The sequence below is a fragment of the Gorilla gorilla genome, chromosome X (assembly GCF_029281585.2).
Source record: "Gorilla gorilla gorilla isolate KB3781 chromosome X, NHGRI_mGorGor1-v2.1_pri, whole genome shotgun sequence".
Lineage (NCBI taxonomy): Eukaryota > Metazoa > Chordata > Mammalia > Primates > Hominidae > Gorilla > Gorilla gorilla.
The window spans coordinates 92,376,115-92,390,695 of record NC_073247.2 but is presented as its reverse complement, the minus strand read 5'-3'; the positions used below and the strand labels follow the sequence as shown (position 1 = coordinate 92,390,695).

General features: G+C 34.3%; 1 protein-coding gene across 1 annotated transcript in view; it reads left to right on the top strand.

Annotated features, from left to right (window-relative positions):
- BRWD3 (bromodomain and WD repeat domain containing 3) overlaps nucleotides 1–14,097 on the top strand; it is a 140,310-nt gene extending 126,213 nt beyond the window's left edge. The window contains exons 38-41 of the mRNA XM_019019638.4: nucleotides 880–1,043; nucleotides 1,419–1,516; nucleotides 2,014–2,172; nucleotides 6,158–14,097. Of these exons, the coding sequence (XP_018875183.1) occupies nucleotides 880–1,043; nucleotides 1,419–1,516; nucleotides 2,014–2,172; nucleotides 6,158–6,912 (1,176 nt within the window). The 3' untranslated portion in view covers nucleotides 6,913–14,097. The remainder of the gene's footprint in view (nucleotides 1–879; nucleotides 1,044–1,418; nucleotides 1,517–2,013; nucleotides 2,173–6,157) is intronic.
- The last annotated feature ends 484 nt before the right edge of the window (nucleotides 14,098–14,581 follow it).

Here is a 14,581-nt window from a genome sequence, read left to right as displayed (position 1 = left end):
CAGTAAATATATACTTGCCTACTTCCACTTTATGGAAAATGCATTTCCACTAATTTCTGCAAACATAATTTGTTTACACTTGCTTCCCCCTCCCCCTTGATCCTGATTGCTAGAGTAACATTTTCTATAGAAAGTTTGGGAAACACAGAGAAGTATAAAGAAGAAAACAAAAAATCACCTGTGAAACCTATCACCTATTTTTACTTACAGTTACTGTTTACTTCCAGGATTTTCTACATTAACACATATATCTACATATGCTTATAAATTCTTTAAAATAGTGGATTTCATATTTTGAAGCATTTTTTGTTACTTAAGTGTTATGAATGTTTTCCTGTATCATCATGACTCTTTGAAAACAAGGTTTTTAGTGGTATTCTGTTGTGTGGTTGTTTTATGTTATACTAACCAGTGTTCTTTGGCTAGGGATTTAGGTTGTTTCCAGTTATCCATTTTACATGAATAATGCTATAGGTAATATCTTTAACATTATTGAATATATTTTTTATGTATATAATTCTGTGATATTTCCTTAGGACAAATTCCCAGAAGTAAAATTACTAGCCAAAGGATATGTGTATCTTTAAGGTTTTTTTGTACAGACTGCATATTGTCCTTTAGAATGCTGTTTCAGTTTACATTCTCTCTTGCATTGTATCAGAGTCTTTTTTTCCCTACCGTTTAGAACATTGAATACTATATTTGAAAAACATTTATTTTTAGGTGAAAATGGTATCTTACTTTAGTTATTTGAGAAGAATTTTTCAAGTGAACAAATATTTTGTCTGTAATGATGATGCTTAATATTGGTCTAGGCATGTTTATACCTTTTTTTAAAATATAAAACTAGTTAAGACTATATAATTTCTGCCTTCTCAGATCTATAGCATGATGCTGCGATTATCTGCCTTATTTGAAAGTCATATCAAAAATATCATCTCTGAATATAAGTCAGCAATCCAGAGTCAGAAGAGGAGAAGGCCACGGTACAGAAAACGTCTAAGAAGCAGCAGCAGTTCATTATCTAGTAGTGGAGCACCTAGGTATCATTACATTGATGCAGCATTTTTTGTTCTCAAAGCATTTTGTATGTATTACCTAATTTGTGAAAGTTTATGAATAATTTGGGGAGATCCCAAGAGGTCTTTTTTTGTTTGTTTCCTAAACTCTTATGCCTATGTAGAGTTAGTAATCAAAAGTACTATTTATGTGGGTTTTACTATCCCAGAAACTTTTTTTAAATTTTAATGATTGAAGTTTCACTGTCAAATTATCTATTTCATGAATTTTAGGGCATTTCCTCTTTGGCCAGCCCAAAGAGGTACCTGACCTTGATACCTCTTTGTATCATACTGTCTATCATAATATGTTGCTAACAGAAAAAAAAAATGCTCGTTGTTACATATTTTTACTTCTAGTCCAAAAGGGAAGCAGAAACAAATGAAGTTGCAGCCTAAAAATGACCAGAATACCTCAGTATCTTATGCCAGGACTAGCTCTCCTTTCTCATCTCCTGGTAAATACGTCTTTTGTTTTTGGTGTTCTGTATCTCGGTTTAATTCTGATATTAAGGATATAGAAGAGGCAGCATGGTTTATAGTGCAAAGAACAATGGATTTAGATTTTTAAAAGTTGTGCTTTATTCCCAGTTCTACTTGCTAGTTTTGTGTCCCTGAGTATGACATTAGGCCATATGATTCATTTTCTTTATTAGACTACATGAAAAGTCTCTTAGTTTTAAAATTTTATGATTAAATGATGCCTATAATATCTCAGAGCACTTATCTACAATATATTTACCAACATAATATTTGAAAATTTATGATGAGCAATTGGACAAGTTTTTCTGACATTCAACCCTTTGTTCTCAAAATATTCATATCATTTTCTTAGAGAAACTTATAATTTTGGTGTTAGAATAAAATAACAGAGATATGGTTTCAAAAAGTAGCCTGTTTAACTTTCCTGAAAACATGATAATTATGTTAGTATTAAAATCTTTTAAAATGCAAGTTTCAGATGCTGCTGAAGGGCTTTCACTATATCTACTTGATGATGAGCCAGATGGGCCATTTTCTTCATCGAGCTTCGGTGGATATAGCCGAAGTGGAAATAGCCATGACCCAGGGAAAGCCAAATCATTTCGGAATAGAGTTTTGCCAGTTAAACAAGGTAGGAAATAAATACAGGACAAGACATTTATTATTTATTTCTTTATGATAGCAGATAAATCATTTAAAAGCTGATATGTTGACATACTAAAAACTAGTATATCCTTATAGTTAATGAGAATTCTGTCACGTATGAGTCAGATAGCATTTCATATTCATAACTGGGAACAGGCCATTAGCAGATTTCCAATAGCTATTTTCAAATGTATTTTAGTCTTAAAATGTAAAATGGGGCCAGGCATGGTGGCTCACACCTGTAATCCCAGCACTTTAGGAAGCTGAGGTGGGAGGATCACTTGAGGCCAGGAGATCGAGATCAGCCTGGACAACAAAGCAAGACCTAATCTCTACAAAAAAAAAAAAAAGTAGCCACATGTGGTGGCATACAACTCGTACCTACTCGGGAAGCTGAGGTGGGAGGAGCGCTTGAGCCAGGAGTAGGAGACTACAGTGAGCTGTGATTGTGCCACTGCACTCCAGCCTGTGTGACAGAGTGAGACTCTGTCTCAAAAATAAATAAATAAAATAAAAGGAATTGGGAGAAAAAAACTAAATGAAGAGTTCTTTCCCCAAGCACATGAAGACACATTTAGGATTTTTCATATTTTTCATATTAATAAGAAAGGAGAGTTTCCAAAGTCATCTTTAAATAGGTCTCATATTTTTGTGGCCCACTACAGTAAAAATATGAGTCTGGGCTGAGAAATGAGCCTTCTTTCAGTCAATAACCGCTTCTACCACCTTCCTTAAGGTTTTCCAGTTATGTAAGTCAGATATCCTCTTCCTTAGGGGCCTGCTATATCACAAAGTCAGTGGTTTTCAGACTGTGCCCTGCCCATTTCTGGGGCATCCACAAAAGTACTTCAGGCATTCTCAGAAGAACCTTCTGCATTTAACCAGACAGTTCTGTTTGTTATTTCATATAAGGAGATGCTATTTTACTTTTTATTAGGAGAAAAATGTTCACTGCTTAAAAAGAAACACTGACCTAATTCATTATGTGCGTCTATCTTGGACCATACAAGGGACATCAATTATCATAAATATTTGAAGTTTATTGTTACTCAAACTTTCTTCTTATACTTAGGCCTATATTAGGGACCTTGAATGTATTCAGAGAAAGTTCTAACATGTTCAGCTATTTGAAGTTTGTGAAGAATAGTTAATATGCTTTTACAAATAATTTTACTGGAATATAGATTTTATTTTATATACATTTTAATGCAAGATTAAGTAGCTTATCCATTGTTATTTAACCATCAGATAACTTAAAAATAGGCTTTTCTGAAGATATTTTATAGTGGCTATGTAAGAAATATTGAAACGTATTTGATTACTTGAAAATACTTAGTGCCTTTGTTTTTCCCAATTTATATCTTTAGTGTCTCCTCTGATCTTGCATACTTATGCCATTGCCTTTTTTCATTTTACCCTTCCTTCCACTGCCGAGATTAACCCATGCTTCCTTCATCTATTTTGTTTTTCCCATCCACAGAGTCGTTTATCCTTTATAGTACGGTGTCTGTCCCGACCACCCTTCAAAAGCTGTTCTCACACTCATCAGTACTCTTCAGTGGCCAACTAGTGTCTTTTTTTAGTTTTTAACTTCTCAGTCTCTATATCATTGCATGTTGTTGACTACCTTCTCTATGAACTCTACTTGTAAGCTTCTATACTCTATTGATTAGCTTATATCTCTTATTTCTGTTTCTTCTCTTTGACTCTACTGCTCTGTATTTGCAGTTTGCTACTGTTTTTTGCTTGTTTTTGTCTTCCACAAATAAAAGAATCTAATGACTGCACCCGTCATCTTGATGTGATGACTCTCCAAATGCATATGCAGAGCTTAAATATCTCTTTATTCTATTAGAATAATTTCCAAGTGCTTCCTTAAAAAATAAAAAAATAAAAATCTTCGGTTGCTTATCTTCGCATCTCAAACTTGCTTCTTTTTCTGTGCTCACTATTTTAGTTAATGGCATAACCATCTTTCTTGCCACCCAGCTTAAAATCTCACAGTGTTTTTTGACTCTTCATTTATCCCTCATACCTAGTCAGTTGCCAAGTTTTGTGAATTCCACAACTCTTTAATACCACTTAAATCTTCTATATAGTTTCTACTGCTATCACCTTAGTCTCCAGCCTGAAGTATTAGTCAGCTTGGGTTTCCATAACAAGATACCACAGACTGGGTGGCTTAAACAGCAGACATTCATCTTCTCACAGAGCTGGAGGCTCAGTCCATTGTCAGAGTGCCATATGGGTGGGTATCTGATAAGGGCTTTTTCCCTGACTTCTATATGTCCACCTTCTTGCTTTGTCCTCACGTGGCCTTGCCTCTACAGAGAGACGGAGGGAAATACCTCTAGCATCTCTTCCTTTTCGTTTAAGAACATCAGTCCTGTTGAGTTATAGTCCCACCCATATAACCTCATTTAACCTTAATTGCCTCATTTAACCCTAAATGCCCTAATCTCCAACTGCAGTCACTTCGGGGATTAGGGCTTCCACATATGAATTTTGAAGGGACACAATTCAGTCCATAACACCCAGACTTATTAGATTAATCTTGTAATTATCTACAGCCCTAGTCTTCTTTTCAGTTCTTCCAGTCTGCTCTCTTGTTTCCTTCCTACCCCACTGGCTGGTCCTCCATTTTCTTTGTTGGTTCTTCTTTATCTTTAAATGTTTGAACATCTCAGGTCTCAGTCTTCAGCCACATTGTCTCTCTTTACTTACTCGCTCAGTGAGCTCTCCTAGTTCTCATTACCCTAAATATTATCTCTTTACTGAAAATTTCTGCAATTATATCTCCAGCTCTACCCTCTCCCCTGAGCTCCAGACTGGTATATCTACCTGCTCTTTGTTTCTTTTTTTTAAAAAAATGTCTTTTCTTGGATCTCTGTCAACATCTAAAATGGAATCTTGAGCCCTGCTCAAACCTGTTGCTCCTTCAGTGTTCTCTACCTTGGCAAAATATCTCTACCATTCACCCAGTTGCTTTGGCCATAAAACCTAGGAGTCAGTCTTCATTCTGTGCTTGACACTTGACATATAGTCTGTCAGCAAGTCCCATCAGTTCAACCTTTGAAATTAAAGGTTTCTCTAGAAGGAAATATTCCAAATATAATCACTTATCATCACATCTATTGACATATCCTTTATCATGTCTTACCTAGAATACTGCAGTGGATGCCCAACTGGTCTCTCCTTCCACTTTCAGTCTTGCCTCCCCTGTGATCTTTTTTATATACAGCAACCATACTATTTTAAAAGTGTAAATCAGATTCTTTCTCCAGCTTAAAACTCTCCACTGGCACTCATCTCCTACTACTCACTGTTTTTCTATTCCACTCTGGTTATACTGGCTTGCTTTCTGTTCCCTCCTCTGGAATGTTCTTTACCTACATCTGACTTCATTCAGTTATTTCTTCTAATACTACCTCTGTAGAGAAGTCTTCCCTATCTAAAATACATTCCCTTCTACACATATACACTCTTTTTTAATCCTCTTTATAACATGTCTGTGTGAAATTTTATTATTAATTTATTCACTTTGTTATCTTTCAAGGTATTCCCATTAAAATATAAATTCCAACAGCAAGGACTGTCCCTTTCATTGCTGTATTCAAAGCTTCTAGCAATGCCTTGCTAATAGTAGATAATGAATAAGAATTTATCGACCGAATGAATGAAACTATACTAATTAGTGTTCTCAGGTAATTCTTCCTGAAGTAGGCCCTTAAAACTTCTGCCTAAACCTCATGGCCATCATTCCATCCCCATATTCTCCTCCCTCTCCCAAAAAAGCAGACAAAAATAAACACTTTAATATCTTCTATTTTGAAGAAATTTAAGTTCTTACTCTGACACCCTCCATGATTGTATTGCACATATTTTTGGGAACTGTAGACTGTTTTTGAACCTAAATAACCATTTTGTCAATGTCAAAGCTTAACTATTAAAAATCATTCATTTTAATTTAGATCACTCCCTTGATGGACCCCTTACAAATGGTGATGGCAGAGAGCCCCGGACAGGAATCAAGAGAAAACTACTTAGTGCATCAGAAGAAGATGAAAACATGGGAGGAGAAGATAAAGAGAAAAAAGAAACAAAAGAGAAATCTCATTTATCCACTTCAGAGAGTGGAGAGTTAGGATCCAGTTTAAGTTCTGAAAGTACCTGTGGTTCTGACTCTGACTCTGAATCAACTTCCAGAACAGATCAAGATTACGTAGATGGAGACCATGATTATAGCAAATTCATACAAACCAGACCTAAAAGAAAACTCAGAAAGCAACATGGCAATGGAAAAAGAAATTGGAAGACCAGAGGCACAGGAGGAAGAGGCAGATGGGGAAGATGGGGTAGATGGAGTAGAGGAGGCAGAGGAAGAGGAGGCAGGGGACGAGGGAGTCGAGGAAGAGGTGGAGGTGGCACTAGGGGGAGGGGAAGAGGGAGAGGAGGAAGAGGTGCTTCTAGAGGAGCTACCAGAGCCAAACGAGCACGTATTGCAGATGATGAATTTGATACCATGTTTTCAGGACGTTTCAGTAGACTGCCTCGAATTAAAACAAGAAACCAAGGCAGGAGGACTGTTTTATATAATGATGATTCTGATAATGACAATTTTGTGTCCACTGAGGATCCTCTGAATCTTGGTACATCCAGATCAGGCAGAGTGCGTAAAATGACAGAAAAAGCCAGGGTTAGCCATCTCATGGGATGGAATTATTAACAGTTAATAAATTTAGAATAACTTAAAAAATTCAATGGCCTTCTACTGCAGGGAATTTACCAGGAAATCTACAAAGCAAGTTGTGTGGGGACTTCTGCTTCCTTTCACATTGGTGCTTTTCCATTTATGCCAGTATACATTTGTTTCAAGACTTTTGATCTCCACACTTCATTTGTTCAAATAAGCCTTACTCATTAGGCCTTAAATTAAAAGAAATTCTGCCCACACACACACAAACACATACACACACACACACACACAGACACACACACACACGAAACACAACACAGACACTACAGATTTACTACATTAAAGGAGCATTCAGCTTCTTAAGAGTAGCATGACATTTTTATCTCAATAGAATAGCCCTCTTTTGCTTTTGTATCACAGAAGTATAGCACCTTCTTACAGAGTTTTATATAGTTTGTTTTTGCCATTTTGATTCCTATACCCAGTAATAATAACTTTTGCACAATACACCAATCCTAAAGGCAGCTATTAAATGTTTACAGTTTCTATATTGTAAGAGCGATCTGGATTATTTTACTCTTCCCAGGCCAAACTTTCATGACTTGTACTGAACTGAAGTATATATTTATACTACAGTTTTTTGGGGGGTGGGGGGATCTTGATATGCTTTTCATTGATTTGCATAATTCACGTAAAAGGTGAGAAAGGGTTGGTGCCTTGTAAATATGTAGCAGATCTTCGTGGTGTGTTCTGATGTGTGCATTAACTTTATTAAAAAAGAATACTTGAGGTATCAATCTAGACAAGGTGCCAAATGCAAAAGTTTCCCGCATCAATTTTTTTCCTATCACATTTTATTGCATTAATAGAATTTGTGTAGCTTAAATAACTTAAACATTTGAAAAATCCTCATCCACAAAGAACAACTTCTTTGAACAGTAGCTCAGCTACCTCTTAACTACAACTACTGGAAACATTAAGGAAAATAGATGCTGTTATTCCTTACTGACTAAGGAGAAATAGAACAAGCTTAGTAGGAATGAATACCCCATAAGTTATAAGCTGAGAGGTTGTTAATAATTGTATTGGCTCTCAAATTAATAATTGTAATTAACAAAGTTTCATAAGTATAGTATGCTCTACCACCTTAGGCTTTCTTAGAACATATTTGTGTAAGTAGACTTGGGCTACTGCTTATATATTTCTGCTCCACTTACCATTTAACAGCTGTGAGTTGCTGGTTTTCATTTGAATCTTAAAATTTAACAAAGCACCTGGTTTGATTTGGAATGTTTTGGCTAGCTAGTATTATGAATCAACTTATAGATTCTGCTCATATCATTCCAAAGGGTTCTTCTGTTCTAGTCTTTCAGGAAAGAACCTTATTGCACTGCACACTCATGTTGTGAATCATTATTTTATAGATAAAAAACATCTTTAAAAACCCTTATTGTCTTGTTTACAGCAGTAGAGTGCACATGGTTCCATAAGTGAGCTTGAGTTCCAAGGTCAGTTTTACTCCCCAAATTTAATATTACAGGTTTGTTCATTTGTTAGATACTTACATTTCTGAGGTAAGAGGGATAATAACAATTTCTGTTTCTGTAACAGCAAATTTGTTGCACTTAGATCAGGCTCATGGGATAAAACAGACTTCTTAGTGTATACCTAGCTATCCCAGGATATTTCTTAAGCTAATGTGTTTGTCTCATGCTTTCAATCATTTCATGCATCTGAAAACCCTTAAGTGCAGAGGAAGGCGTACACACATAAAACTTTGCTTTTTTGGTAGGGTCGGCAGTAGGGTTATTCTTGGACTAACATCTTTAAGCAGTTTTCACTTGCAGTAGAAATGATGTTCAGGCTTTAAGAGAAAGTATTGTTGTGAATTGTTAATGGCACTAACTTCTGTTACTAGACAGCAGACCGAGCTATTTTTTTGTTGTAGTCTTTTTTTCACTAAACCAAAATTACTTCTGGTTGTAACTCAGCTGCCACTTTAAACCATAGTAGAGATTCAAAACGTTCCTATTTGAAACTACATTTGATTTTTGCTAAAATGTGCTGTGTCGGTTATTTATCTCTTGGGCATTTAGACTAAATTGTGCCTGTATTCCTGAAATCAATAATACTTTGGCTTATCCTGATCTAAGTAACATAGTTACTTAAATTCCTGGATATACCCAAATATGGATCACATGTATCATTTTAGTGTGAAATTTTTTGTTGACATTCTTCTATGAAGAGCTGACCTCTTGAAATGTAGAAGAATTGACATTTGTGTGATTTTGGCTATCTGGAGCTTTATTTATAATTTATTTTGAAAAATAAAAATGCCACATTTATTTCCCAAATGTCAAGATTTTCTAGAATTAGATAATTAGAATAATAAGGCTGAAGACATTTTAAAGCATATTTTATATGTAGTGAAATACTGTGAAAATATTAGTGAACAGCATTTTGCTGTAATGTTTATTTCAGTTATTAAGATTTAAAGAGTTAGTCATCAGGGTATGTTAGATAAACATAGTTATCATTTATTAAACAAACAGATAATTTTCTGTTTGCATGCAAATTATTTTAATAAGTGTGAAAATAAAAGTTTGGAAGATAGTATTTTTACTTTTATATCTGGACTTTTTTTCCCCCCAATTTACACTTTGCTTTCTTGTAATACCACCTTCTGTGAATGTGTTGTAATTAGTATCACATTGATTACTTTATCATTTTAATTTCTTTGAGGCCCTTTAAACCTACGTAAAATCTGGGTCCAGCCATAGCAAAGCAAGTACAAAATGAACAAAGAATTTTGAAGAAAAGCCTAAATCTTAAATTGCTAAGAAAAAACACTGTTATATTTAGGCCCATGAGAGCATATACATGTATAAACCTAATCCTATGCTAGATATGAATAGTCAGTGAGCTGTAATATTTCTCATAAATGCTAATAATGTTTAAATTCCCAGCTTTAAGATCTTAGTGTGTGTATATATTTATAAAATCTGAATTGTGTGTTTCTTCTATGGCTTACTGTGTGTTTCTCTTTCAGCAATAGGATGCTCTCTAAAACATTCACTAGCCTACTAGCCTAATTACTAAATTTTTGTATATGTGTGTTTGTGCACTTGTATGTGTGTAAAGTTTTTTCCCCAACTTGACACACCTTATCTCAGACATTCAAAAAAAGAGAACATTTTGTATGGAGGACAGTCTGCCAACTTTTTGCCTCTCTACAGCTCTTAGCCTGTATATTTACTGCTTGATCATCCATTTCATTATGCCTTCTAGATAACCAGTCCAGGTTTTGTCATATACCTGTGTCCCTCTATTCTTTTTATTTCCCTTTTTAATTTTTTTTTCTTTTTTTTTTTCCCTCCCCAGAAATCAGGCTTGTGTTGGAATTCTTCTCTATAATACTTTGTTTCACCCAGATGCAAAGTAACAAAGTAACTGAGTAAAATTATAAATCTCATTCTGCACAACTGTGTGCTCAGATATTTAACTCAGCCTTCTAATACTTTTAAGTACGTTTCTGTTATTTATCTTTTTGTTGTTTTTGTTTTAATCCCATAGATTGTCATCAGACAATAATAGAGTGATTGAGAGAGAAAGATATAAATGCCACTTCTAACTTTTTGATAAAACTTTTTTGAGCATTTTTCAAAAATTTGTATGTTTGTGGTAATGAGGAATTAAACACCTTTTACAGCTGATGTATGTTGGAAATCATTTTATGTACATTTACCAACTGGTACTTATCTTCAAGTTGGAATTTTCACATCCATAAAAGGGAGACTTGCATCATATATAATTTTCAGTGTACTTTGCTGTCCAGCCTTTTAAATAATTACAGTAACATTTTGAGTTCTGAGATGAATAGTTCTAGGGGAAGGGATGGAACTTTCGACATGTAAAGTCCATTGTTTTAAATGCTAACCCCATCCCCAATATTTTTGTGGAACGTGAGGCTTTATGAAAGGTTTATCAGAAATAGAATATTCTAAAGTCACTTTTATGGCTTACTTCAAAAATTAGTGTGAAAGTATTTTCATGCTTTTTTGTTTCTCATCTTTTAGCAAAGCTTCTTTACCAAGTTTTGATTAAATTGCAATATAAAATTAAGTTTTTTCACGGTGCTATATTTTGTGGAATATGGGTAGCACTCAGGTTTCTTTCTTTTTTCTTTTCTCCTTTCTTCCTTCCTTCCTTCATTCCTCCCTCCCTCCCTCCCTCTCTTCCTTCCCTCCTTCCTCCCTTCCTCACCTCGGCCTCCCAAAGTGCTGGGATTACAGGCGTGAGCCACCATGCCCGGCCTATATACCCTTATTCTTGATTATTTCGTTTTTCATCTTTTCAATCCTGCTTACTTTTATCCTCACTTTTCTTTCTGCCATGAAAACTGCACCTAATTTACCACACTTAAGATTGGCAATTTTTGATTCATTGATGGGAGAAGTACAGTAGAAAGGCCCTGCAGTTTAGAATTAAGTTGTGTTTGTTTATTTACATGTATGCCCATTTCTTCTAAATTAAATCTAGAATGTGAGACTTTGACATATAAAAGCATGATAAGTATTTTCTTAAAAAATAAAACTATTGATACATAATGAAACCACCATTGGTAATTGAATTTTAAAATGATATGCAAAAATATTTAGAAATCCAGTTGGGAAATGTGTTTTTGCATATGTCACCAGATACACATTAGGCAATACTACAAATGTTAATTCTTAAACAATACTGTGGTGATGGCAATCAGTAATTTATTTCTTTGTCCTGTAACTTATCATTCTTGTCTTTTGTAATCTCTTACACAGTATTAACATAACTGTACCTTTTTTTTGTTCTTGGTATCCATACATTTTAAGATGGAAAATCAGTTCATAGTTGATATGATATTGTATATGGGCAAAATGTCCGTTAAACTAAAATTCAGTAAAAAAGGTAATCTAAACTGGCTTGATTTATAAAAGATGTTTTGTTTGGCAGTTATCAGTCATTATAAGCAATTATCTTCAAAGACAAAAAAACTGGACTAATTTGTTGCCATTCTTTATGGGATGTTTACAATAAAATTCCAAGTTGTTTGGAATCAATTGCACTCTTGCTGCTTTATGCCTTAATTTATGTACCAGAGAAAAATTAACCAGAAGAAAGAAATATGGAGTTACCTATTCAGCTTTAGAGATTGTAACATGTAACTCTTAGGTCTTTCTTGTTTCTTTGTCATAGAATATTTTATTACTATTATTTTTTAATCTGAGAAACTAGGATGCTTCTTCCTATCAAAGAAAAGGTTTTGTTTTTTGTTTTCATCTTAGACATTGCAAATATTCTTTGGGTCACTTTTAGGATAATAAATATGATGTTTACACTTTAAATGTGGGCTGCTTGGTGCATTCAATAACAGCCTGCAAAGCATTTGTCAACATTTTGTTTTGCAGAACTTTTCAAAATGAATAGATCTCTAACATATTTATGACTTATAACTTTTAACAGCTGAGTTATATATCCCTGACATTTTCAAATGTGTAATCAGATTACCTACATTGTAAATGGTGCTTTAATTCAGTGTAAGTGTAGGAGAGAGAGAAGTGAGGTGAGATGATCTGAATGCTCTAACAGGAACATTCATAACTATATAGTTACCCAGAATTTGTCTCCCAGTGGCAAACATTCCACTAGGTTCAAGATAAATAAGCTGGCCAAAGACTGGACTGTATCTTTGATATATATACTGTGTATTTTGTGTATTTAGAATAAAAAAAAATGCATTTAGGAAAAAAAATTGCTTTTTTACAATATTCAGAGATTGAAGTGGAGATAAGTTGTTTGGTGTTTTTGTTTAGTTGCTTAATTGGTTAGAGATAGCCCTCTTTAAGGATATAAAAATCTTACATTAAAGATTTTTGGTTAAGGCCAGGCACAGTGACTCACGTTTATAATCTCAGCATTTTGGGAAGCCATGGTGGGAGGATTATTTGAGCCCAGGAGTTCAAGACCAGCTTGGGCAGCATAGTGAGACACTGTATCTACAAAACAATTTTTTTTTAAATTAGCTGGGCGTGGTTGTGTGTGCCTGTAAGTCCCAGGTACTTGGGAGACAGGTGGGAGGATCACTTGAGCCTGGGAGGTCAAGGCTGCAGTGAGCTGTGATCATGCCACTGCACTCCAGCCTGGGGATCCATTTTTTTTCCAAGTTGAGAAGGTCAAGAAAAAGGTGCTCTCCATCCTCTCTCAATTATATGTTCTTGACAATTTAAAGCTACTTTACCAAAATGTGCAAAATAAAACCAATATATTGAGCCTGTGAGTTGATCTTTTTTTTTTTTTTTTTTTTTTTGAGACGGAGTCTCGCTCTGTCGCCCAGGCTGGAGTGCAGTGGCGCGATCTCGGCTCACTGCAAGCTCCGCCTCCCGGGTTCACGCCATTGAGTTGATCTTTTGAATGAGATTTTTGGTGGGATAGTTAAGCCTATACGCTTACAGTTGCTTTCTCAGGTCATTTATATAAATACTTAAGGGCTTTTTAATGCTACAAAACACAGGTAGATCAAACAATAATATTAAATGAAGTAAACTTTTTATGGTATCGATTTTTCCCCCAAAGTTCTAGGGAAACATTTTCCTTTCCTTTCTATGTAACTTTAATAGATTTTTCTTTGCCATCTGTGACAATTGCCTTAATGAAGTTCCTATCTACAGATTATAAACATCTAATTATAATTATAAAATCTTATAATTTTAATTATTCTAGACATCTAGTTTTAACAGTTATTAATTAACAAATTAATATTTAATTTGCTGTTGGAGACTTAAAAGTCTTTCTGAATCTAGTATTAATTTTGAATTAAATTTTGAATTGCCGCCTTGCCTGGTCAGCATCTTTGCAGTTCTCTTCAATTTTATAAGTTTTGTAAGTAAATATATGAAGAAATAAAAACATTTTAAATTCTTTAATTTAGGTGACTAATATTAATTGATGGAGCTTATTCATTTTTAAGGATTTTTGTGGTTGATTTTTGTCATGTTGCAATTCTAGTTAGAATTTGTATAACAACATGTTAATTTGTATTGGCAATTTTGTATAGTCTGTTAAGTAATTTAAGTCAAGGAAACTGCTAACGTGTTCCCTCCTCGGCTTTTAAAAAAAAGCTTACAATATGTTTAAATGAAATTTGCATAACAAATTGTGTAATAGATCATTTGAAAAGTACTGTTTTGTTACCCTTGAGTATTATTCATCTAAAATATTAATAATGAAGTGCTGGTAGTTCTGAATTATTTCCATATGTTTAATTTATAAATTAGATTCAGTATTGTTTATAAAACAAGTGTTTTTGTCTAGTCTGACCCTATAGAGCAAAAAATATGCCCATGATATCCTCATAGTCATGAAATTACCAAGTAATCCTTTTACTTTTGTAGATTTGTGGTCATTTTTATTCTAAATGTGGTTAGTCGTTTTCATAAGAAAAAGAAGTTACTAAAACAAAACAGTAGTTGAAGGTTGTGGTACATACATTTTTGCTTTCCGGTTTTCTCAAAAATTTAAGACTGCTGAACACGACGACAGGTTTTTAACACTAAAAATACCTTTTATAACTTTGCTTATAAGTATTCAAGCAGAAATTCTCAGAGAATTATCTGAGATAATGAGCCACATTCTTTCTCTAAACATGTGTTGGTATCTCCTTCAA